The following is a 25,408-nucleotide window of genomic DNA, read 5'->3' as shown; positions in this document are numbered from 1 at the left end:
ACACATCCTTGGCCTATGAACGATGGATCACAATGTCACTGAGTGAGACAATTCCTCATTTAATCGTGTGGCAAAGAGAGGACGCAAACAGCTGCAGCTATTATCTTTTTTTTTTTTTTTTGAATTTCAGATGATGATGGTGTGACACTGAAATGAATTTTACAAGAACTGTAAACAAGTTTAGTCAGATATTATAATATGTGGACAAGAATAAAATGGTGATCAGTAACACACAAATGATTCCAAGTTGCTTTGTGAAAAGTGAGATTGATGCCAGTGTCTTGAAAAGTGATTCAAACATAATTTAATTCAGCTTTTTGGAGTAAAATGTCAAATAGAAGTGCAAAGCAAACAAGGACTCATCCATTTATTGTGATCGTAAACACTTAGAAAAAACATACAGTGCAATTTGGGAAGTTTCAGTATTGTTTAAAATCTCAAGTGAAGCGTTTCGATTTGTAATTAAAAGCTTTGTTTTATTTCTGCAGAAGAAGCGAGTCTAAATACTGCACTTTTTTGGTTTTTTGTCTTTTTTGTTTGTCCGTGTAAAGAGACTTAAGTGTAAAACATAAACTTTTGTCAATTAAACTGCACAATTAATCACTTTGCTACAGTATCTTGTCACATACACTCACAACAAGTAAACCTCTCTCAAAAAATCTAGAAAAATACACCTCTAAAAGTGCAGAAGAAACAATTAGCAAACTACAATTTCCTTCCCAAAGCTGCTGAACATGAAAGTGGTTTTAAGCAACATGACACCTGATAAATTCGCAGGTACAGAATACTTTTAAACAGATTCTCCTCCAGATGTTACAACAAAACACAGAAATGCATTATACTCTTCAGTTTGGTCCTGGTGGTCTGACTCTGACAACAATTTTCACTTCATTAAAAATAACTGGAAGATCAAAAGGACAGATGATTTCTAAAATTATAGGGAGACTTATTATTTAATCATAGTTTTAACAAACTGAATTCATACATCTCATACATCTCATTAACATTATCAGCACAAGATAAACTTATTAATACTTTTCATATTTGGCATCATTAACATCTGATTTACGAAGACAACATCTTGGTGGCACCGCTCTCTTGCTGAAAGCTGCCTGTGCTCATTCACAACACATACAGTGGTCTGCTGGGGAGGTAGAGAGACTAAAAATGACACATAGATCCATCAACAAAAAGGACATCTTGGTTTATGTGGCACCAACAAGCTGACTCGCTAGATGTAAGCTGTACCATGTTCATAACAGCAGAAGCGCACATACAAAAGAATCAATTTAATGTAGACAGAGGAACACAAAGAGGATGCATCTTCCCTGGAGTGCAGCGTGGTTCACAGTGATTAAAAAAATTCAGCACGTTACAATGTTGACCCACCAGAGGGATCTGTGCTATTGTTGCTGGTGAATGATGAACCATGTCTACTGTCAGGGTGATTAAAGGATCATTTTGATGGTCTTTTCTTTTATTAGTTTTCGTCAACATAGAGAAGCAAAGTCCCACCTCTTCCAGTGGACCGCCATGGGACATTTTTTCTAAAAGAAATATCTTTGTGAGTCAATGGTGAGAGACAAATAATTTATTAATCTTGTTTGAATTGTGCCATGAATTACAAATATAATGTTTGTCAATTTAAAAGGTAATTTTGTGAACCAAGACAGTCACAGTTTGCCATGAAAGTGGTGTAAAAAATAATGAAAAGACATCATTAAAAAAACTACAAAAGTCACGTTCAATGATGTCATAGCTTTCTATTCTACTTCCAGTCTGTCTCACCGAAGCTACAATGTCTGTGTGTTTCGCACCAGGGGTTGATGTACTTACACGAGGTACAGGTCTTGTCAACACTGGGTGGGACACATGAAACTGGGAGTTTAGGGGTCCTCCACTAGTAAATTTTGAGCATCAAGTGCTTAATTTCCTGCATTCTGGTGATTTTTTATGCATCAATTTGTGCCACTTCCGCATCAATTTATGGTGTTAATGTATTCAATTTTGTCAAAATAATTTTAATTTTTTTAAAGGACGGGATGTGTCCCCTGCATCCCCCCCTAAATCTACACCTATGCTGTCTGATAAAAGACCAGAAGACACTGAATTTAACACATCAGGGAAGATAACGTTATGAGTTACCTAGCCAGCTAGTTAGCTAGCCGTAATTGATCCTCCAGCAGCTACGGAAGCCTTGTTACAACTTAGTGATAGTGAAGTTTGATCGTCTTCTCAGGGCTAGCAAGCTAGCTGGTGTTTGTGATGTATACCATGCAAAATGAGAAATGTAGTTTACTGAGCAGTTTTACACAAATCTACACAGTACCTCGACAAAACTATGAAAAACTGCAACTTTCCCAACATGCAAAATCATATTTAAACTGACAAACTTCAACAAAAGACTGTAAAACAAAAATAAAATCCCATGGGGTACACCAAAAAGGGAGGGACTTAGCCTCTCTACTCCTACTGATAAAAATAACATTGTACTCAAAAAGTTATCTGCTGAGATCAGGGAAAGCAGAGACATCGCTAAAAAGAAGAAGTCAGACGAGGGCAGGAAACATGAGGAGTCAACCAATCAGACCGGTATTACACAAACCCCTCGGGTTAGCCAGACTTATTTGGAGGAGAAAACGCATACAAACAGTGAACGTTTTCAGAGCAAATTCTGTGTTGAGGAGAATCTGTTTAAACTACAAGTCTAATTGTGTGACTGCTCCTGTTTGTTACCCTGTCAGACTTCATCGTGGCGATGTTGTTGTGTTCCCTGTGTTCTTAGCTCTAACTGTTAACTTAGTAAAAGATAAAACTGACGGCCAATACTATGTCAAAGAGATCCAGGTTGTAATAAACTTTAAGTTTAAAGAGGTCAGAGCAGCCCAAATACCTGAAAGAAGAGTTGGGTTTTGTCCTGACAGGAGTAATGTTATAGTGCAGCGGACATTTCCATGAGTATCTGTGTGGGTCTGTACTGAACTTCACTGCTTTATCTTCCTCTCTTTAGAGTTCACCTCTCAGTCGGGTGTGCAGGTCTTCCTGGTCGATCTTGTTGACCTGCTGGTGCCAGCGGTGGTGTGCCAGTAAGGCCACGTTCCTGGCAGAGATGGCACTCATCTCCATGGCGCTAGCGGCCCACTCCACAGCGTTGAGGTAGTACAGCCGCGAGTGCAGGATGAAGGGAGGTGTGTTACGGTGCGGCGGGTGGTAAGAAGGATAAGCCAGCCACGGAGTCTCCGACACTGAGTCCCAGGAGAGGAACATGTCCTTCAGCTGCTCCTGGGACAGCGGCTGTTGGGAGAACACCTTCCAGACTTTGGTCTCACTGGCAGGGGGTCTCTTGTAACCTTCGGGGATGTGCACAGGGTCAAGAGAGCCCAGGCTTTTGATGGCGCAGCCCTTTGAATCTGTGGTGAGGATGTCAGACACGGTGAACTTCGAGGCTGGCTCTGTGGTCCCGAGGTAGGACATGTTCAGCAAGCCATGGACCAGAGTGGCGACAGTCTGGTGGTAACGTCCAGGGAAATGAGATGGGATTGGAGGGGAGAAGCCTGAGAAGGTGATGTCAGACTTTCCTTGGTGAAGCGGTGTTGCTATTATCACAATGTCATACAGAGAGTGTGCTGCGCCTGATTCTCCGACATAGTTAACCTCATAGAAACTGGCTGGGGTGCCTGAAAATGGGAGAAGGAGGGAAGTTAAAATGTTTGACATTTAAAAAGTGTGAACATACACATCAGAAATTCTTCACACACATGAAGGAATGTGAAAGGTACCTGTCTTTGATGGTCGAACCTTGACTGAAATGGACGTCACTGCAGCAGGGATGAGCTCACTTTTGCTGTTGTACAGCAGTCCTGAACACACCCTTTTATTTCCTCCATCCACTGCCCACAGGCCTGAATCTGCCCCTGCTAATGACACGGCCCCTAGAGGACAAGACAGACAACACATATGACCTCTATTTTACAGCTTTTACAACACAAACCTTGAGATATGCGATGAACTATACCCACAAACATACCCACAAAGCCATGGATGCGGACACTTTGGCCATAGTTGACACGCGTGATGGGTGCGACAATATCGTTGATGAAGGTCTGCGAAAATCCCTCGCCAATCATTGTTTCCTCCAGGGTCTGATTCACCAGGGTAAGAAAACTATCGCCACCCATGGCATGAAGGAGTTTATCCACAGTGGAGAAAGAGTAACCATACTGCTGATACTGGTAGATCCTGTGAATTCAAGGATTTACATGATCATTAAGACATGCAACAAAAAAAGGAACAGCAATTCTGTGTTGATATTGAGAGGCCATGTCAACTATTCTTCCTCCTCACCTCATAAATTTGTCCAAAATACTCTCCACCCACATATGCATTCGGAGAAAGCTGAACCCGTATCTCCAGAGCATACGCAAGAAGTTTACTATGAACCAGTCACTCTCCTCAAACATGAGCTCCTTCCCATCAAAGATCGCCATTTTAGAGGGGACATCTTTCCTCGGAGGAATACCTGAAAAAAAAAAAAAAGTTTCAGATATCAAGACTACAAACCAATAATGGTTTCAATCATTCATAAATCTGTGCTGAGTCTGTTTAACTGAGGATATGTTACCTAATTTTTCAATGAATTGCTTCATGTGTAGATTCAGAGGATGGATCACTGAACCTCCTGTCTCATACTCATCATCTCCAATCTTCACTGTCGCAAGTCGTCCACCAACAGTGCCAGGTTCAAACACATCGATCTTCACCCCAGGTCCAAACTCCTGCCTCAGGTAAAACGCTGCAGCTGTGCCACCGATGCCTGCTCCGACCACAGCTTTACAGGAGCAATGACAACACTGTGAAAGAACTTCGTAACACGCTCGTTTGGAATTATTCTCTTGAGATAATATTGTCCATTCATATGAACATTTACAGGATGAAATTTCCCCAGTTTTATTTCAATTGACACCTGCAGCTTTACTTTTGTGTGATACTTACAATAGACACATCTTACATACAACTTTTTTTAAGAGTCCTTTTAAAAAATTTGTACTGCAGCTGCAACTAACAATTGATTTCCATCATAGATTAATCTATTTTTATATAAAGAATATACAAAATGTCCATCATACTTTACCAGAGCTCAAGGAGACATTTTGAACCTCCTTTTTTAAACCAAACAACAGTCAAAACCCCAGACATTTACAATAATTTAAAACAAAGAAAACAAAAAATCCTCACATTTAAGAAACTGGTATACACAAATGTTTGCCATTTTTGCTTAATAAATAACTTAAAGTGATTAATCTATCACCAGAATTGATCAAGTAACTGATTAAGAAGGCCACATGGTTTTGGTAATGTATATATCATCCTAAAAGTAGGCTTGGGCCGTATCAAGATATTGCAGTATAATGGCATATTTAGAAATCCCAAAGGTATGATTTTCAATACCTTCAAAAATACAGATGCTACTCTTTCTCTTTAACAGCTACAGAGATGCTGTATGCAGGCAACATGTACAGAGGTCAGCCTCTACTGATGGAACAACCATTGTAGGCGAGAAACATGGCAACTGTGAGTGGTGGGGATAACATCACAGGAGTAGTGAAGAAGACAAATGCCTCTATGTTTGGGAGTATAACTTTATCCTGAGATGACTTCTTCCAATAACAAAAGCAGTTATTAGCCACATGATTTTATCGAGGATATCGTCTCAGTTCAGCCCACTGATGTGTCGGTATCTGAAGCAGCAAGTGTCCTCAGGTCTTCCAGCTAGAAGGGCGCTTTTTCCTATTCATTCATTATTCTATGGGGCATTAGTATTTAAACTCAGCAAGACTTATCTGAACAGGCTAACTGCATATTAGAAACACAGCATTGCAGGCTAGACAACGCAATACATGCACCAGTAGCTCAGCTACTATGTTTTTTTTACACAAATACTGCCTTATACTGTCTACCCCAGTGAAAAGTCAGAAACTTAAGAAAGAATGACAAAACACTTCTACAGTCACTGATCTTCTTAGAAGTGACCTACTAACATCCTTATTCAATTAAATCATCAGACCAGTGTCTAGTATTTTATTGATCAAACCAAGAAAAATATTCCATCAGCTCATTCAAAACTCTGTAGTCTGTTATTAACCACAACCAAGAGTTGAACGCACATCAGTCCAGTCTTATCTGGTTTAAACTGGCTTCCTGTTACATTTAGCATTAATTTAAAGCTCCTCCTCCTTGTATACAAAGCCCTAAATGAGCTCAGACCTAGCTACTTTACTAAGTCCCTTGTTAATTATTTGCCTCCAAGAACAATGTGATTATCCTCTGCTGGTTTACTGGAGGTTCCCAGTAACAGCAGAAAGAAAATGGGGGATATCAGAGATACCAGCTCACTAAATATTTTTAAAAGAAAGATAAAAATGCACCTGTTCACTCTGACCTTTAACTAGCTCTGACGCAGGTCTGAAACTCTTCTTGTACTTCACGTTGCTGCAGTTCTTTTAAAATGTTGTATCTTACTTGATTTTATGATTTATGGTTTTATAATTTTCTGCCTTTATATGAGGAAGAAAGACTGTTTTGAGTTCTTTTTGATCCACAGCGCCACAACTGGGTGGTGGATTCAGGGGCAGAAGAGGGCTGCATCCGGCACAGACAAACCCACAGTGACGTCTTGGGAAGGCGTTCTGAGGCAAGCTGAGAGAAGCTTATTTCAGTTAATCAGTATCTATTAGTCAGTCTGTGTCTGTTGGGAATTACAGACTCTGACTGTTGCTGACGTCAGAGGCCTAAAAGGTGACACAAGGAGAAATACTCTCTGAGATGTCGATTGATATGATCTCAGATCACCATCGCTTTTGAATGAAAATTTTTCAAATGTCCTTTTATATTGAACTGCCATGTTGGCCTGTTTTATGTGTTTATTTTCAGTGCTTATAATGCCCTCATTGTAAAGCAGTTAATACTGATTTTATTGTATGAAAGGTGCAATATAAATAAAATTTATTATTATTATTATGATGATGCTTTTTAGCAAATCATAGGCTGTCTGTCAGATTTTACAGCAAATGCCATTTCTTTGAGCTCACATACTGTATAAAGAGTGTCCCCGGACACAGTTGTATTCTGGGTAAGGTCACGGTGAGGTCTCCCCCACAGAAATATAATATTATCATAGGTTTCAAATCATCTTACCAGACCGCAGTTGAAAATAAGCCATCTGACTAACACTGGCACATTTACAGAGATGTTATTTAGTGTTGTCCCTATAAATAAAATAAATGAGATGAAGTAACATGACCCCTATAACTTTAGCACCCCAGGCAGGACGCCTGTCTACCAGTGAGGCAGATATCATAAAATGGATGCATCAGACCAAATAGAGGAAGTAGGTATAGAAAGGAGGAGTATGTTTTGGTATTGGAACGCACCCTGGGGCAAACTTACCTATCTTTTTGGGTTGCTCTAGCAGCTCTGGGGCCGAGGCTAGACTTCGTCTCCCAGTGTGGAAAAGCCCCAGGAACAGCACCGCTCTCAGTGACAGTGTTTGTGGATTCATTGTGGGCGTCTAGTCCTTCACTGCACGACGTAGCATCTGCTCAGGAGGAACAAACATGAGCCATGGTCAGTTCCGCTGTGAACCTGAATGCAACAGTGCCTCTCAGTCTTGGTCAAAGGTTACGCTAGGTGGAATTCAGACTCAAAGAATAACACAGGAAATAGTAACATAACTTATCACACAGCCGAAGCTAACACTGTAATGTTTAATATTTAGAGACGTTATAAAGAGAAACAGTTCAGTGTCACAGTGAACGGTTTGGACTCACTGTATAAAAAGTCACTGTAGGAGGGCTGGTCCAGAGGTAGCCTTCACAGATATCTTCACCGTAACACTTCAACACAGATTGAGAGCTCGTTTAAATTTCCCTCTGTGTACTTAAACAGCAAACTGGACTGTCAACAAAAGCCACTACAAGACTAGAGGTGTAAACTAAACTTGTTCAAAGGTTGAAACATGTCGGGGTGCCGTGAACGTCTCTTGATGTTGAAACACACTTCCGGATACGACGACGTCTGAGTTTCACAATAAAGGCACGCAAAAATTTAATTTCCTGAATAATGAGGGCAATTTGTCTCCAGATGGAGAAGATCATAATATAATTAACCTTTAACAAGATAAAATGTGACATGTATTTTTTTTTAAAGTAAGGGACTGCAAAGAAATGTAGAAAAAAACTTAAGTCCCTCCCCAGTGCTTAAAAAAAATAGACATGCCTCCACCTTTCTGCATCACCCCTCTCCTCTCACAAAAAGATGAATAAATTCTAAGAAAATATGATTTCCAATAACGTCAGTCTGCAATGGTGGCATCGTTAGGCCTTGGTGTCAACCCAAAATGTTTTACAAAAAGCGGCGGATCCATACGTTTAGGTTATATATATGTTTCAGAAATAAAGGTAGGTCTACTAATAATACAAAGCCCCAGATCAAATAATCTGTCGGTCTGTTCATATTTGTACCAAAATAAATGTTTGTAGTTCCACCACTGTTAACATAAATACATACATTTGACTATTTTTCCAACTCTAGTGAATTAATTTTAACGATAGCAGTTGTCTCTCTACTCTTTAATGATTCAAAATAACCAGATATTTTTAACATCACACAATTCATAAAAGTAAAAAAAAAAAAAAGTTTTAAGGGTAAATGAGATGCCAGGGTGCATAAAAAAAGCAACAAAATAGAGCTACTTCATCAAAATAAATAAATGAATAATATAATTAATCCCGTGGGAGAATCCCCCCCGGACTCTCCCATAGAGGTCTGATCTAAGAAGATCCTTGTCACACCCCTGGCCTTAAAAAAAAAACCTGTTGAGTAATATCTTGGAAATCAATTTTGAAGTCGGACCACTCAAACCGGAAGAGGATTTTTTTTTCTAAAACCGGTTGCGGAAGTTAAGCGGAAGTGACGCACGAGTACTCAGCTTGAACCATGCTTGAATGGAGGTGACCTTAGTTACAATAAAAGTGTAAAGTAAAGGAACTTGAAGGGGACACCGCGGGTATATCACGTCCGTCCGGGCTGATTTAAATGCTAAACTTGAATCTTAAATATCAGTGAAGACTTGTCGGAGTGAGCAGGACGGACAGAGATGGCGGAGGCACATCAGGCACGCGTGCACACTGTGGTGGAAGAAATGGTCCAAAGCCTGGAGAGGGATCACATCCGTGTGATGCAGGCAGGTGTCTTAGCCGTATAAACATTAGCTGTGCATGCAGTGCTTTGTGTTTCTACCTGTCTAACCTGTGCAGCACCTGTGTTCCCCACGTGTTACCTGTGTGTTGTTGCTGCAGGGTCGCATGTTCAGGTGCAGCGCAGAGTGCTGTGAACGCTCCACAGACTCCATGACTGTGGTGCATCAGTGCATCGAGAGGTGTCACACCCCTCTGGCCAAAGCTCAGGGACTGGTTACCTCAGAGCTGGAGAAGTTTCAGGTGAGAGACAGTTCAAAAGAATACCTCCCTTCTTTTGCTTATGCATCAAAGCCCTACTTTAAGAAACATGTTTCCTGTCACACAACCTGTATGACATCATTCACATGCATCCACTTCTGTCACTTTAGGTTCTTAGGAGAATATGCAGTCCAAACATTATTGTCTTCTGGGTCCACCCCTCCAGTGTTTGCTGGAAAAATAGACTAAACCTCAAAATCTGTAAAAATATAAACGGGTCAAGGTCAAGGTCATGGAAACTCAGGAAAAGTCATGGAATTTCAGAGTCACATTTTCCAGATTTCCAATAAAGTCAGCATGCAATAATGGTGTCATTTGGCCTGGGCGTCCGAGGCTTCAGTCCTAAATGTTTTGCAAATTGCGCTGGATCTGTATATGTATGTAATATATATGATTCAAGGTAATGATGTAACAACTAGAGATGTATATTGGAATTTTTTCCTGTAAAGTAGTAAAGAGCATCTGTAACAAAATTATATTCATTCATGTATTTTCTGTAGACACTTATCCTGTTGGGGGTCATGGGGGGCTGGAGCCTATCCCAGCTGACATAGGGCAAGAGGCAGGGTACACCCTGGACAGGTCACCACACTATCACAGGGCTGACACATAGAGACAGACAACCATTCACACTCACACCTACGGACAATTTAGAGTTATCAATTAACCTGCATGTCTTTGGACTGTGGGAGGAAGCTGGAGTATCTGGAGAAAACCCACACTGACACAGGGAGCACATGCAAACTCTGCACAGAGGGGCTCCCCCACCCTGGGTTTGAACGAAATAAGCTATCCAAAAAAATTTAAATTTTTATTTCTTAGGTATTGTTTTGTGGTATGCAGATATGCAGTGATGATTGCTGGGTAATATGTATGTTAATGTTAGCCAATATCAAGTCTCTGATCATGGCACAAGACGATATGTGCATGATAGCATATACTGTTGGGCCCGTCATAATAGCGTGCACTGGGACCTGTTGTAACCACTTTACACCACTGCCAATGAGGTGCCGATATTCTCAGCATGTTGGCCAATTCAGATATTTCCTTTTAAAGCCAATATGGGCCCCTACAAATGACATGCTGATCTTATCATGCATCCATGTAACAACTTAATTTTTTATAGATATTTTCAGGCATAAAGAATGAGTTAACCAGGGCAACATGATACTTGTTCAAGAACAGGCTTTTTCCATGACTTATCCAAGGCGTTACATCATATTGGCACCATTAAATAGTCAACATTTGCCAGAATTTCACATTTATGATGTAACATTTTTATTTGTATGAGCCTTTAAGGGATGTATTTGTTTAATTTCCCCCATATTTCAACCGCATTTGCACTGAAGTATTAAATTATCAAAAAGGACAAGTTTTAAATTTCCACCATCGCTGGTTAGATGCTAAAAATCTTTACTTTCTAAATTTGTACCTGCCTGTGAATCTCAAACCATGCCCACTGGGATGCCTCTCTTGTCTGCTTTTGGTAAGTCTAAACCATCTCTCCTCTCTGCCCCCCCAGGACCGTCTGACCAGATGCACGATGCACTGCAACGACAAGGCAAAGGATCTTTTTGACTCCGGCGCCAAGGAGCCAGCTGTTCGATCACTGATGGACCGCTGCGTGGGCAGCTGTGTGGACGACCACGTGAACCTGATCCCCAGCATGACCCGACGACTCAAAGAGAATTTGGACTCTATACAGCAGTGAGAAGCTATAGTCTGTCACGGAGACTCAGCCTGAGGTCATTACACGCACATACAGCAGCACATGGTCAGTTAACCCAACCAGTTTGACCAGTAACACCTGAAGAATAGAGGGGTGGAACACCATGAAAAGGTGGAGAGAGTGGAGTTTTAAAATGGATGAGTCTTGACAAGTTTTAGAGGCTGTGACACTGAATGTTGGTGTTTAAAACTGCCCAGTGTGAGATTGTTCTGTGTAATCTACAAACAATTACCTCTCTGGAGAGTTTCATTAGCTCTTGGTTTATCAGCAACAACAAAAATAAATCCAGTGATGCATCTGATGTGCGTGAACAAGGTAACAGCTCAAACATGCTGTGAAGAGAAGTGTGCATGTCTGAGTATCACATTTTAAAATACAAAGTACACCATGCAATTGAAATGTGAATCTATCTAAGGTCTGAATGTCCTTTTTCTCTCTTGTATGAGCCCTCTCGTCCCTCATTCTTCTTTTTTTTGTCATTTTATTATTGTTGAGTTGTTGTGTGACTGTCTGACTCTTCATGGTGAGATATGTTTATTATATATCTGAATTAAAAGTACTGTAGATGTACCTGGTTTTGGACTGCATTACTTCTATAATAACATGAGCACTGCTTGAAACTATTGAGACACTGCAGTGAAAAATACCGGTGATGCTTTTCCTATATATTTTAGTGTCTGCAAAAAATCTCAATTAAATAAACAACTGTACAAGAAAGGCAACACTGTAGATCTGATATAAACCACACATCCATTTACTGACTGCTTTCATTTAGAATATATTTGTAATGATATCCACATTATTAAGGAAACTATGGCATCATTTCTGAGAACAATTACAAAGAAAAGTCCAGCCAACAACACTGGGTGTGAGACAGCAACATCGACCAGCCACTGACAGGTGAAGTGAATAACATTGATAATTTCTTCACAAAGCAATCTTCTGGGGAAACTTTTGATCCTGGCTTTCGTGTGGATACAACTTGACATGCTCCACTGACCCCAAACATTGTTACAGACCCAGTACCCCCCTGATGGCAGTGGCCCCTCCAGCAGGACAATGCACCATGTGACACCACAAAAACTAATCAAGAATGGCCCGAGGAGCGTGATCACAAGCTCAAGGCATTGACCTGGCCTCCAAGTTTCCCAGATCCCAATCTGATGAGGCATCTGTGGGATATGCCACTACCTCAGAGTTCCTGTGTACATATCTCAACAGGACAGAGGCCCCACTGTAGATCAGACTTGGTGAGGCATGGACCCAGGACCTTTGAGGGTGTCCTGAGGTGTCTGGAGCCATAGCATTGGCAGCAGATCCTTCGAGTTCTGTAGTTTGTGAGGTGGGGTACCGGCATATCCTACAGAAGCTCAACCAGATTGGGATCTGGGCATTTGAAGGTCAGGTTGTCACCTTAAGCTCCTTGTCACGTTCCTTGGGCCATTCCTGAGCAGTTCTGGTGGTATGGCATGGTGCATTGTCCTGCTTGTGGGCCTCTGCCAGTGAGGAGTGCTGTTGCCACGAGAAAATGTACTTGGTCTGTAACGGTTTTAGGGTAGGTGGTGCATGTCAAGTGGCATCCGCATCAATGCCAGGACACAGGGTATCCCACAGAACAGGTCATTCACTTCCCCGGCCAGTGGGTTTTAATGTTTTGGCTGATCGGTGTTCTGTGTGATTTCTCAAGACAATTTTAGGTCCCTTACATTTTATCAGTGTAGAATAACAAGTGATAGACTTTAAGAGGCTAGTCTTGATTAAAACATCCTCTCCAAACTCACATAAATAGAAAGAAAGCTCTTAGGTGTTCTCATTTTTTTCCCTAAAAACATAAAGACAGCTAGTATATTGATGACTGTAAGAAATATTTTTTAAAATCATAGCTGAGCCTAATATCTGCTGGGATTCATCCAATCTTTTTCACTCCTGATAAATATTTGCTGTTGCTCTCACTGAACTGAGGACATTGAGCTAAATCTGGACCATTTTGCAGAGAAGATGTTGGGTAGGAATGGCTGGAGTTTGTCAGTGATCGTCTGATAAATGTGACATTAAGAGAATAAAACTGATGGACATCTTTGTCTAATTTGTTGCTGTGTCTCCATGAACATCACTAAGACAGAAATCAGGTTTATCACAGAAGGAAGAACTTTTTTAATATGTACACAAGCGTATATACATGTATAATTGTGCAGCTGTTGTAAAGACATACACCGGAAAAACATCATGTGATAGCACCACAGCCCATGTGAACGGGCAGTTTTATTGGCTGTCAAGACTTGTATACATATTTCCTTTTGCAAAAATAAATCCATACAAATGAAGTAAAAAATAAATAAAAACCAAATGAAAAAACACCATAAACTCTGAACTTCATGACAGTTATAGCTACAGCTTTACAGGCGAGTTGTACTGACGTCCTCGGTACAGGTTTTCAAAACAGCATGAGGTAACAGATTTCCATAACTGCCAAACAAATAACGACCTAATCAGAAGTATAAAAGTGTACAACAATGTAACTGCAATGGTACTTCATGTGGTGGTGGGAGAAGTCTAAATATTAGGGGTGTAAGAAATGATCTGTACACTTGAACATTATGATTACATGTTTTTTTGATACTGTATGAACTCTCAAAAACACTGTATTGACTTTTAGTTAACAGTTTACATGCAAAGGTTTGTGGCAGTGCTTCATTTTGCATCAGGTTTAAACCCCCAACAGCTAGATCCTTCAGCGCTATAATCTCTCTTCAGCCATATTGTTTCACCAGATTCCTGCCATTACACAACCCGACTAAATATTCTTCCTAAACGTGTCAAACAGGGACCAACGGCACTGCCGAACAGGAGTCGCTGACCCCAGTTAACACCAGTAAACGGACATTTGACAGCGTAGCTGGTAAACACGACAGATCGTCCCAAAATCTGACGTCTGTCAACATTTCTGTGAGTTTCAACATTACGCTGTGAACATAAGAAAGCTGGTGTCAATGATCAAACGTCTGAGTATAAGCTGTAACAATGAGGCTAATGTACAAAAACTCCTGAAGGCTTGTGTCTCAATGGAAATAAGATTTTGGATTTTTGACCTCACGATGCAGGTTTACATAGATGTAGGTAACATCAGCGTGGTTACTTGGGCTTTGTGACTTTACTGACTTTATCACTTGAATGTAATGTTGTTCTATAACATGAATATTGCAGTAAATATTATTTACAAAGTACTTGATACTGGATATGATCTGAAAATGGTGATGTTGTTTTGTCTAGTTTACAGAAGAGGTGGTGGACTTTCCAATCAGAAACTGCTCTGGCGTAGGTTAGCACAGAGATATGGCGAGATGGACCTCCAGTCAAACAGTGATGACTGCAACTACTGCTTTTACTGCATCTTTTAAATAGTTTTCCACAATTCAGAAGTGATGTCTGTTGTTTGTATCAATCATTTGACCGTCCAACTTTTCAGATAGCTGCAAGGGCGGACAAAAGCAGCTTCAGTGGAGTACAGGTGGTGTGTGGCAGCAGGTATGAAGTTGAATCTCTATCAGCTGGTGATGCTGTGTCCATCTTTAATTAACTCTCTTTACAGCTGCAAAGTGTTGGCGGCGATTGTTCAGTATCTTCAGCAACAACAAGTCATGTGAAATGTGTCTATATAGTTTACAACACTGTTGGTATACATGGTATTTTGTGTGCGTGCTGCACAGAGGCGTCGATTCAAGTCAGTGCAAACGACAGGTGAGTTTTTGTGTAGCGAAGGGCCACACCTCTGAACACATCCCACAGTCGATTTACATATGGTCAGAACAAGCGTCAGACTTGAAACTTCCCATACAAGTCAGCAAAGGTCCAGTTTCACTCTCTGGAGCTGTTCCCTCATGATGTTCCCATATTCCCAGGTAATAATGCGCCCATATATATCGAGAAATAGATTCCAGAGTGGCTCCACTGCCATGAGTGACTTGGGGTTTTTCCATCTTGAGAAATGGTCCAACATCCCAGTGCAGACAGTTCATGGCAGAGGTCCAAAGGTGGCCTAATCCCTCTTGGCCAGTGTCTCTGTCACACTGTAAGCCCCTTGTATGTGTAGCCAACTCTTGATGTGCCAAAACATTGAATACACCGATACAAAACGTTTCCCTAAACACCTCACTGGGTTACATAGCATGCAGATGGTATGTCCAATGTCAAAGTGATGTTAAATGTGGTGGTGGATTGTACGTACAAGCTTGTGTCAGTGTCCCAGCATTACCAGAGGGAGCAGCAGTTAATGGCTGATGAACAGGCATCAAGACACGATGCGAGTCGTGCTCTCTTGTTCTGAAGACTCTGGACGGTGGTCCGACTGAGGCGACGTATACAGGAAGTTACAGCACACGTAGAGGGGGAATGTTAACAACCGGCTGTCCAGGTTCATCACCACGTACTCCTGAGTCATTGAAGGGAAAGGCAAGTCAAGAACAGCATCTTATACAAGGTAATGGCACGACAAGTGAGTTGTCTACATCTACAGGTTTACAATGCTCACTAACCTGGTCTTTCTCCAGAGTTAGAAGCTGGTAACCTGTTGAGCGACTGCAGACCAGCTTTCCACGGTTATCAAACGAGGCCAGACGTAACCTGAGCGCAAAAAGATTGTCAAAGGAAGGATACAGACTTTGGAAATTTGCTTCTTTCTTTACATCTTTAAAATATGGGAATTTTACTTTTTGTCACAAAACCAATGCTCTATCAACTCATGATAAGTGTGACATACAGGGTTTCTTAGAAAAGTGAAGACTCGAAAAACAGCATGCACATCCAAAAACGATAAATACAGGGTGCTGGACAGAACAGCAAATTAAAAAAATACGTCCGCACAACAGAAACAGCTCCTTTAGGAAATTTTAATCGTATCATCACATGTTTCAGGCACCAGTTCCTCATCAGGCATGAACAGGACAAGGAGACACACCTCTAGATGTACACAACCAGTGGTTGTTGTCTAACAGATCATGTGATAGCACATGTAGCTATTGTTACACCCCACCCTTAGGCGGCCCTATGGTGTGAACAAAAACTCCAACACTGACCAAAAATAATCACATGAACACCTTTAAAACACAAATCCGCACCAGAGGCCTCTCTCCTCTGCTGCTGGCAGAGGAGCTCTTAACCACCTCCTCCATGCCAGGCAGCACACCTGGGCAGGTCTACGACAGAAGCAGGGAATACACAGACAGCTGTAACACTATACAGAAAGCCAGCACAACACAGTGCAAAACCAGTACAAAATTACACCACAGGAATACAATATATTTACAAAAAAACACATTTACAAAAAATATATTTACAAAATACTGCTGGCCTTATTGTAAACTATTTTTTTGTAAATGTATTTTTTGTTATAAATGTATTGTATTCCTGTGGTGTAAATGTGTGCTGCTTTTGCACTGTGTTGTACTCCCATTTCTGTTTCAATTGAGCTCCGACATGTATCCCTAACTTGTAAGACGACTATAAATGTAAAGCCACTTTAAAATGCTTTAACACTAAATATTTGTTTTGATGAAACTCTTCTTGCAGCGGGATTATTTTCACAGATTATACCTGTAATTTTTATTGTCACACTTTCCGAAAGATCATCTTAGTTTGCTTATGTTAAAGTCCACGATACAGACACAGACTTTTACAAAAATACCCAAAGGTTCAATGAGCTACACACCTGAACGCCAGATGCCTTCGTGGTTGCAGACTCACAGCGCCCCCACATGGCTGACTCAGAGTATTTCTCTTGAAGACTATGAAGCGGTTTGTGTAGGTCACCAGCAGGTCAAAACCAAAGTTGAAGCCTGTCCACCGCCAGCAGTACTGAGGAGAGGAACATATTTGTTTTGTTATATAAAACTTAAACAAATCACATTCTACAGAAGCAAAAGTTATGTAGCAGCATGACTGTCCGGCTTACATCTCCATCTTTGGTCAATTTCCTGCCGCACCTCATACTGCTCACCTCAAACTCGTCTTTGTTGGCTTCCTGGGGACTAATGACAGACAGGTGTCTTTGTCATCCCAACAGTGTTAAAATCATATTTTATAGATACAGTTTTTGTAGTTATATAAAGATACTGCTGCAGCTGGAAAATACAGGTGACATAACAGATGTTTAGTCTCACCCATTGTCATTGTCAAATTCTGTCCGCAGCATAGCGAACCACTGCGTTTTGTACACCGACGTTAACCAGTCTGGAATATAAAGTATTAACAGTGCATAAAAACATGGAAAGAGCATTCCTGTAAACACTAGGATGACACATGGTAACTCTGCTTTACAATTTTACTTCAAGTTTCTGTTAGATGTAAGTAAAACTGAGGCATGTGTGTCTAATTCTTTGCACCATTTATAATGAAATAAGACAACTTAATCAACTGATTGAAGCACGAAGATAAAAATAGAATATTGGTCTACATAACTGGATTTGTTTCCTAGAATGAGCACACTCATGATTAAATGTCAGACAGAGTCACATCTTACCAGGGGGCAAAATATTGTCTCTCTCCAGGATGCGTGCAGACGCCAGATCGTTGATGATATACTGGAGACGCACGTATTTGAACACTGAACGAAAAGGTTCCCCCTCTTCTGTGTTCAGGAAAGGCTCTTTCTCACACAGGTCTGTAGACAAAAGTCAGTTGGACACAGAGTAAAACATATGAAGACAATGTATAGGAAGCTAAGTATTTCAGGAGATGTGGCCTTACTGTACCTGTCCTGCGTTTGCAAAGCCAGGCATCAGCGTCAGCCAGAAGCTGTTTAATTGGGCCGTCCCACAACGAATTGAGCTGCAGAAACATCCACTGCAGAGAGAGGCGAATACAAACAGAGCTCTTAGAAACAGGTCTGATGCTGCAGAGAGCACATCTGGGAGTTTTATGTAAATGTTCATGTACCTTTTTCAGAGCAGTGTATACATCCATCTCCACCTGCATGACAAACAGATCTGAGGACTGGATGAGCTGCTCCATCACCTCCACCCTGCAGTGCAGAGACACAGGGTGAGTATGATCACAGACATTTTTTATATGGTGGTTTGAAACATACTTACTCATCACGGCCATCCACTAGTGTTATGTTATTATTATTTTTATGCTACTCTATTCCTTCTCTCGACTTAATTAATCTGTTATTATTTTCTCTCTTTGCCTGTAAGGTGACCCTGAGTGTCTTGAAAGGCACCTATAAATAAAATGTATTATTATGCTTATTACTTGACTGAAAATAAAACAGTATAATTTGGTAATGACAACATATATTACCCCTGTGAATTTAAATACATTCATTTGATCCCAATATTCCTGAACAATGTTATAAGTGCAGTTCACACCGAGGCACTTTGTATCATTGCTTGTGGGAATGTATTGAGATTCAGTGATTTTGGAGATAGGTGGCCTTTGTTTTTTGGATGACCTCCTCCCCAATGTGTTTAAAGGAACAGTTTAGATTTTTTAAAGTAGGCATTTACCTCAGAGCACTGTATTACATTCAGTAGATGTCTGCCGGCATGCTCCCAGTTTGAAGAAGCAGGCAGGACAACCATTACAGAAGTTGAGCAATGTACAGTTGTGGACGGGGGTTCGCAGTAACATGTATTTCAGCCACTTCAAAAAACAAAACAAAAACCTCTTCCTAGTTATTTACGTTTTCTGTTTTTATGTGGATTTTATTTTTATTATTAGAATTAGGGCCCGAGTACCACGCAGTGCGAGGACCCAAATTGAAATGCAAGGAATTATTATTGTCATTAATACTGTATTTTACATAATGCCATATGTTCTTATCGGGGAGAGTTCTACATAACTTGTTAAATTTATAATGTCAATAAAAATATGTTTACAAAAATGTCACAGCACTAAAACTGAGTTATTTTTAATCAAGCAGCACGCTGTAATCATGAGGTTCATGCTGATAGAAAATTAGATTTTCAGTATCAGAAAAGTTACGATGACCCCTCAAATATGGACACAGGCTGATGTAAAACTAAATAAGTGCGAGCTGCACACACATACCCAAGTTCTTTCATCAGGTCGACATTTTGGTGGGTCATCAGGTTGTTCAGAAGCCATTCGAGACATCTGCAGAAAGAGAAGCAAAAACACACATACAGTGTGATGTGAGTACACAGCATGAAAAACTGTTTAATTATTTAATCACTGTGATTTTAAATAATCAGAATACATTAAAATCTGACTTTTTCATGACTGAATCCAGGCCATATATACTGGCACAAGCGTAGTAGCCACACACTGTCTTTGCACTGATGTTTTCCTTCATGGTCTCTCCACACTGCTGGATCAAACCATCCTGTAGACAACAAGACGCCATAACTTAGATTAGATAGTAGATTGTGTATCATATGACTGCATGTACAAAAATAATAATTTTACATTTGAGATAGTAGCTGATTTAATTCAAAGTACTGACCAGCTGTAACATACAAGCAGCTGCAAGAATACTGACAACCCTGCTGGGCTTGATCAGAACATCATCCCGGTACAGGGATCCGAATACGACTTGTAGAGCTACACTCACACACACACACACACACACACACACACACATAAAAAGTTAAGTTCTTTTGGTAAGACACGTAAACAAACAAACACGGTCATCTGCTGCTTTCTGTGACTTTCTGGGGCCCTCTCACCTTCAGTGTCAATGTTCTGGTCGGGGATCTCCAAGTTGATTTCCATCATGTTAGACTCTTTCCAAGAGCCGCTGAACATACTGGAGAAATACCCAGACTGCACGATGCAAGAAGGAGGGAGAGAAACAAGAGGAGAAAAAAAAGCATTTAAGGACAGAAAACAATAACCCACGTGGAAGAATATATCACTGACTGTCTTCGGTGTGTTTTCATGTTTATGTGTTACCTGGCAGAGGTACACTTTGTGGAGATTCCACTCCTGTCCCAGAGCACAGATGCGAATGTCACTGTTTTCCCCATTCAGGAACAAAGTCTGATAAATGTAGCGTGATGTGCTTTTCAATTTCTTCCTGCTCAAGTTTGAAAAAACAACAAGGGAGACAGAAAAACAACTGCATGAAAAAATATTGTTGACTTTAATATACGTGACATTTAATCCATTTTTTTTAACCAGACTTGCCTGCGAGGTGTGTCTAGTATGGCATCGTCCTCCTCTTGTTCACTGTCGCAGTCACATGGAGCATTTCGTTTCCTCTTCTTACACTCACATCCATGCTTGTGGCTGGTACTTGTGCCCTCTGAAGCCTCCTCTGGTCCCTGAGAGGGGGACTGGAACCTACTGCCCAGACTTCCCATATCTACACTCCCAACTGGACGAAACACAAACAAAACAACCAGCAAAAATAACAGGTTAGCTGTATCTTGACATTACAACAAAGCTGAATGGGTCAATATATCAAAATCATTAGAGCAGATACTGTTAAGGACTTTGGCGTTTGCTTGTAGCTTGAGTTAGGAGGGTTTTTTACTTTTCTTCAGGGCTTGAACCAACAATAAATGTAATCCCTGTTTAATCTTATGACTCATTCTTCAATAAACTGTTTGTTTTGTCAATACAATGTCAGAAGATAATGAAATATGCCTGTTATAGATTCACAGAGCCAAGGTGACATCTTTGAATTGCTTGTTTTATCCAAACAACAGCTGAAAAAACCTGCAAATCCATGTATTTGTGAAGCTGAAACAAACACATATTTGAAATTTTTGCTTGACAAAATATTTTATATAACTGATTGCTCCCGAGCCAGAAGGCAAAGCTCTCGATTTACTGGTCCAGCTACGTCCCAACCCTCGCCTATGGTCATGAGCTCTGGGTAGTGACAGAAAGAATGAGATCACCGATACAAGCAGCCGAAATGAGTTTCCTCCGTGGGGTGGCTGGGCTCAGCCTTACAGACAGGGTAAGGAGCTCTCGGACATCCGGAGGGAGCTCAGAGTAGCGCTGCTTCTCCTTCGCATCAAAATGGGTCAGTTGAGGTGGTTCGGGTATCTAATCAGGATGCCTTCTGGGCGCCTCCCGCTGGAGGTATTCCAGGCACATCCCACTGGTAGGAGGCCCTGGGGCAGACCCAGAACATGCTGGAGAGATTACATATCTCATCTGGCCTGTGAACACCTTGGGGTCCCCCAGGAGGAGCTGGTAAGCGGTGCTGGGGAGAGGAATGTCTGCGGTGCTTTGCTCCAGCTGCTGCCCCCGCGACCCGGCCTTGGATAGGCGGATGAAAATGGATGGATGGATGGATAATTGATTTATGATCAAAACTGATCAGTTGGCCTGTTTGCTGTATAATTAGTTGATGTATGCTGTAACTTTTGTGTCATTCTTTTATTTTATATGCACTGTGATCAGGGCGTCCTTGTAAAAGAGAGCTTGTTCACGATGGCCCTGTTGAAGTAAAGGCAATAGTATTCATAGTCCTATATAGGGTTGCAATGGTATGAGATTTTCACAATACGACAACTGTCTCAGAAAATATTGCGGTATCAAAGTATTTCAGAATTTCAGAATAACCCTTAAAGGAATGAAAACAAAAGGACTATTGTTGGTTGAACAAATGTGTTATTGCTATTATTGAAAACATTTTGTTAATGGAAATATGTGTAAAAACAAATGAGAGATTCAACAAGTAAATGTACATGGTATGATACCCGTCAATTTTAGTATCACCGTGTACCTTGAAACTGGTATATTACTGCAACCCTAGTCCTATAGTTCCCCAAAAGCTGGATTACAATCCCATGATGTCATTGCATTAACTTAATTGACTTGACTCTTATTAAATGAAAGAAACATATTCTACTATTGATCATTTCTCAAATATGTGTGGTATTTTGACAGTACTACAAATCATTTTCAAAACAGCAGCACATTACATGCAGTGTATGTGTAGCTTGGCGAATAATGAACATGGAGCCTTTATAAAAATGGCATTATCTATTTAAAGGTTTAAAACAAATGTGTTAATTAATGTGTGGCTGGCATACTCTGCTGAATGTACCTGTCAGAAAGGTAAAATGTGGGTCCAAAAGGCCTTGAAATTATCATGGGTTAATTAGCATGGGTTTGTGTTCTTGCAACACACAAAACACTAGGTTTTATCAGCTACACTTGTCTTTATCAGTCTGACACCAGGGCTGCATATGCAAACCAAATGTTCAGTGTGTTTGACAAAAACAACAACGGAGTTGGCTCACCTGATGATTAGCACCGGACAGGCTGATGGAGAGGTGAGGGGTTAATTTGGACGGTAAACACCGGCTGATTATCTCTCAGGTCAGACAGTCTGTCAGACGCAGACGGTCCAGTTGAAGAGGAGCTAACCTCAGAGCTAGCTTAGCTGCACCAACGAAAACACGTCTGAAAACATTAACACCGTCACTCCTGACAAGCTGCTCCTCCACACGAGCCTCTAAACATCTAAACTCCCTCTGGTTTCAGTTACATTTTTCAAAATTAAAGTAAATGTGAGCCCAGACACGGATATAACATGAGATGTTGCTGCCCTAAAAAGCAGTAGCCCTGCTTTTGTTACTCTTCTTCTGTAGCGTTCCACGTCACAGGCGTCTGCTCTGCTCACAGGCGTCACCTACAGGAAAACATGCGCATTACATAAACTTGGAAAAAATCCATTATATCTATTTGTTTGTTTGTATATGTTTAATTTTGCTTCATTTAAAAATTCTTGCACACTGCACCCATGCCTCAGAGTCACCAAAACTGATATCAATCATCTCATTAAATAATAATAATTAAAAAAAGAAAACATGATGACCAATTCTACTCATTAAAACAGGGCTGAACCCTACCAATCTGGAAATCCATCGGTAAAAAAAAGAAAAAGAAAAAAAAATTCTTCCTTTACATTTCTACAATGTAAATTGCAGAATCTGTCTTGAGAGATTAGAACCCTACTGACTGGTCTATCTGGTTTCTTGTGAGTCCAAAGGGCAGTGCCAAATCAACAATGACTAGTCTCACATGCTGACTCTGATGCCTTAGCCTAATGCACTAAAAATTTGAGAGGAAAATGATGATTTAATCACATAGGCATATGTTTTTTGAGGCTATCAAATGGGTTTGGGTTTGTTTCATTTTGTCTTTTGTTTTAGATTGATTTAATAGGAAATCTTCAGGATATGTTTAGATCAAATCAATCATCCATTAATCCATTTTCGTAATCGTTTATCCTCTTGAGGGTTGTGGGGGGGCTGCAGCCTAAACCAGCTGACATTGGGTGAGAGGCAGGGTACACCCTGGACAGGTCACCAGACTATCACAGGGCTGACACATAGAGACAGACAACCATTCACACTCACATTCACACCTATGGGCAATTTAGAGTCACCTGCATGTCTTTGGACTGTGGGAGGAAGCTGGAGCACCTGGAGAAAACCCACGCTAATATAGGGGGAACATGCAGACTCTGCACAAAAGGGCTCCCTCCTAAAATTGAACCAGGATCCCTCTTGCTGTGAGGTGACAGTGTTTACTTTTCATACAAAGTAATCTCAGTGCGCTTTTACATACAACATGTGTGAATAAAAACAAATTAAGTCTTGAGAGTAATTCATCTGCAGCCCACCCACCCACACAGACATACCCAAATTACACATCCCCAAAAGAGAGACAGAGGCACTAACTGTTCATAGGCCTGTGAGTAGGTAGGTCTTAAGCTTGACTTTAAAGGATGACACAGTTGCAGAGAATCTCGGATCATTGGGCAGTCTGTTCCAGAGAGTGGGGCCATAATGATCCAAATTTATTTTGGATCATGGGCACAGTTAGGAGACCAGTGTCTGAGGATCTGAGGTAGATCTATACTGAAAGCAGAAAGGTTGGAACAGCCACTGGTGAAAATCATGCCCAATAGGCTGTCATTTTGTTTCCGTTTCCACTGTGAAAAGTTCTGTATGGTACCAATGTAACCGCTCTGTACCGTCCCTATTTTTGGTCACCCCTCTGTTGGGGTACCTACCACACAGATCTGGTAGCCTATTAAAAGGTGGGGCTGTGTTTATATCTATTAATTTCAACGCAGTGTGAACAGCACATACTTAACATGCTTATCCTCACTCTGAGAAAAAAAAGCGTCACAAAGCATCGTTCCTGTGGGCTCCAGCAACACTTAACTCCTGCGCTTGCCTTAGAAGGACTAAAGGCACAAAGAGTGTCCACTTAGAGAAAACGTACGCTTTTTCTTGTCTAAATTTTAATTTTATTTATTAGTTTATTCGTCAGGCACAATGCAAAAAAACATTGTTAAAGGTTACAGATGTATTGCAGGTGGGATTTCTGGCTAAGACCAGTTTGCAACCTCCAACCCTGGCCAGGTTTTACTGCTTATATACTGCATATATCACCTTTATTTCATTAGGTTTGCTCACTGTGATCAAGATCTCCTTTGTTAAAGAGACCTGGATGAAGAAAAAGGAAAGAAAGTTTCCAATAACTAGTGAATAATGTGTGATTATTCATATGGGTTTAAATCAAGAAAAAAAATCTTGCAAGAAAACTTTTCAGGAAGTTGTTTGTAAAGTAAACATAGCTAAGTATATCCCAACTGAGCTCAGAGCTTTGTCTCCATTTCCCCTACAATTACAGCCAAATTACACACTAATGAAAACAGTCAGATGTGCCTGACACAGCAAGCTTCCTTGTGATGTTGAAAGCTGTTATTATGTACACCTGGTCTGTCAGCGTGAGACAGTGTCAGTGCATCCAAGGCAACCAGTGCACAAAGGTCTGTCTTGTTTTGCTCATTCAGACCACTTCAAACCCTCTCACAGCCTTTCTCTCATCTGACTAACCCACCCAGGTAGGCAAACCGCTCTGAATGGAGGCTAAGATAATACCTGAGCTGGATAAAGTGTTTAGTCTACAAGCATCTGCAATGACCACAACAAATCCTACCACCAGCTGATGCAAACAACTGTAAACAATAAAACAACAATAAAAACTTTGATCTTCTGCCACTGTGAAAGAGGGGATTCTGCACTATTAATCAGCATCCAAAAACCCTATTCAATAAATACCTATCTGTACTCAAAATGGCTTCATCAAGTCCAGATCCAGCTATGTACAACTGATTAATGATTTATGTGACAGCAAGGATTTTTTTAAAGGGTTATTATATAATAGT

General features: G+C 40.7%; 3 protein-coding genes across 4 annotated transcripts; 1 reads left to right on the top strand and 2 right to left on the bottom strand.

Moving 5' to 3' along the window:
* Positions 1-343: 343 nt before the first annotated feature.
* On the bottom strand, positions 344-7,587 carry pcyox1 (prenylcysteine oxidase 1). Its single transcript, XM_078161919.1, has 6 exons — positions 7,447-7,587; positions 4,622-4,828; positions 4,345-4,519; positions 4,028-4,239; positions 3,780-3,932; positions 344-3,677 (listed from the first exon to the last, which is right to left on the bottom strand). The coding sequence occupies exons 1-6, from the start codon at positions 7,556-7,558 to the stop codon at positions 3,007-3,009; spliced, it is 1,530 nt and encodes a 509-aa protein (XP_078018045.1). The 5' UTR covers positions 7,559-7,587; the 3' UTR covers positions 344-3,006.
* fam136a (family with sequence similarity 136 member A) lies at positions 7,485-11,814 on the top strand. 2 transcript variants are annotated; one of them, XM_078161923.1, is made up of 3 exons: positions 7,485-7,623; positions 9,357-9,497; positions 11,038-11,814. In XM_078161923.1, the coding sequence occupies exons 1-3, from the start codon at positions 7,621-7,623 to the stop codon at positions 11,224-11,226; spliced, it is 333 nt and encodes a 110-aa protein (XP_078018049.1). In that variant the 5' UTR covers positions 7,485-7,620; the 3' UTR covers positions 11,227-11,814. The 2 variants fall into 2 exon arrangements, with proteins under 2 accessions (XP_078018049.1, XP_033502821.1); XM_033646930.2 differs by lacking the exon at positions 7,485-7,623 and adding an exon at positions 8,946-9,241.
* Positions 11,815-13,471: 1,657 nt separating this feature from the next.
* Positions 13,472-22,831, bottom strand: gmcl1 (germ cell-less, spermatogenesis associated). The gene is made up of 15 exons (XM_078161920.1): positions 22,464-22,831; positions 20,385-20,578; positions 20,155-20,274; positions 19,929-20,025; positions 19,706-19,803; positions 19,473-19,585; positions 19,291-19,356; positions 18,175-18,259; positions 17,991-18,081; positions 17,759-17,899; positions 17,400-17,469; positions 17,192-17,267; positions 16,949-17,094; positions 15,777-15,864; positions 13,472-15,673 (listed from the first exon to the last, which is right to left on the bottom strand). Exons 2-15 carry the CDS (start codon positions 20,562-20,564, stop codon positions 15,533-15,535), a joined length of 1,512 nt encoding a protein of 503 aa, XP_078018046.1. The 5' UTR covers positions 20,565-20,578; positions 22,464-22,831; the 3' UTR covers positions 13,472-15,532.
* Between the last annotated feature and the right edge of the window lie 2,577 nt (positions 22,832-25,408).

The sequence above is a fragment of the Epinephelus lanceolatus genome, chromosome 19 (genome assembly GCF_041903045.1).
Source record: "Epinephelus lanceolatus isolate andai-2023 chromosome 19, ASM4190304v1, whole genome shotgun sequence".
Lineage (NCBI taxonomy): Eukaryota > Metazoa > Chordata > Actinopteri > Perciformes > Serranidae > Epinephelus > Epinephelus lanceolatus.
The sequence above is the reverse complement of the archived record's forward strand: the minus strand, read 5'-3'. Positions and strand labels throughout refer to the sequence as shown.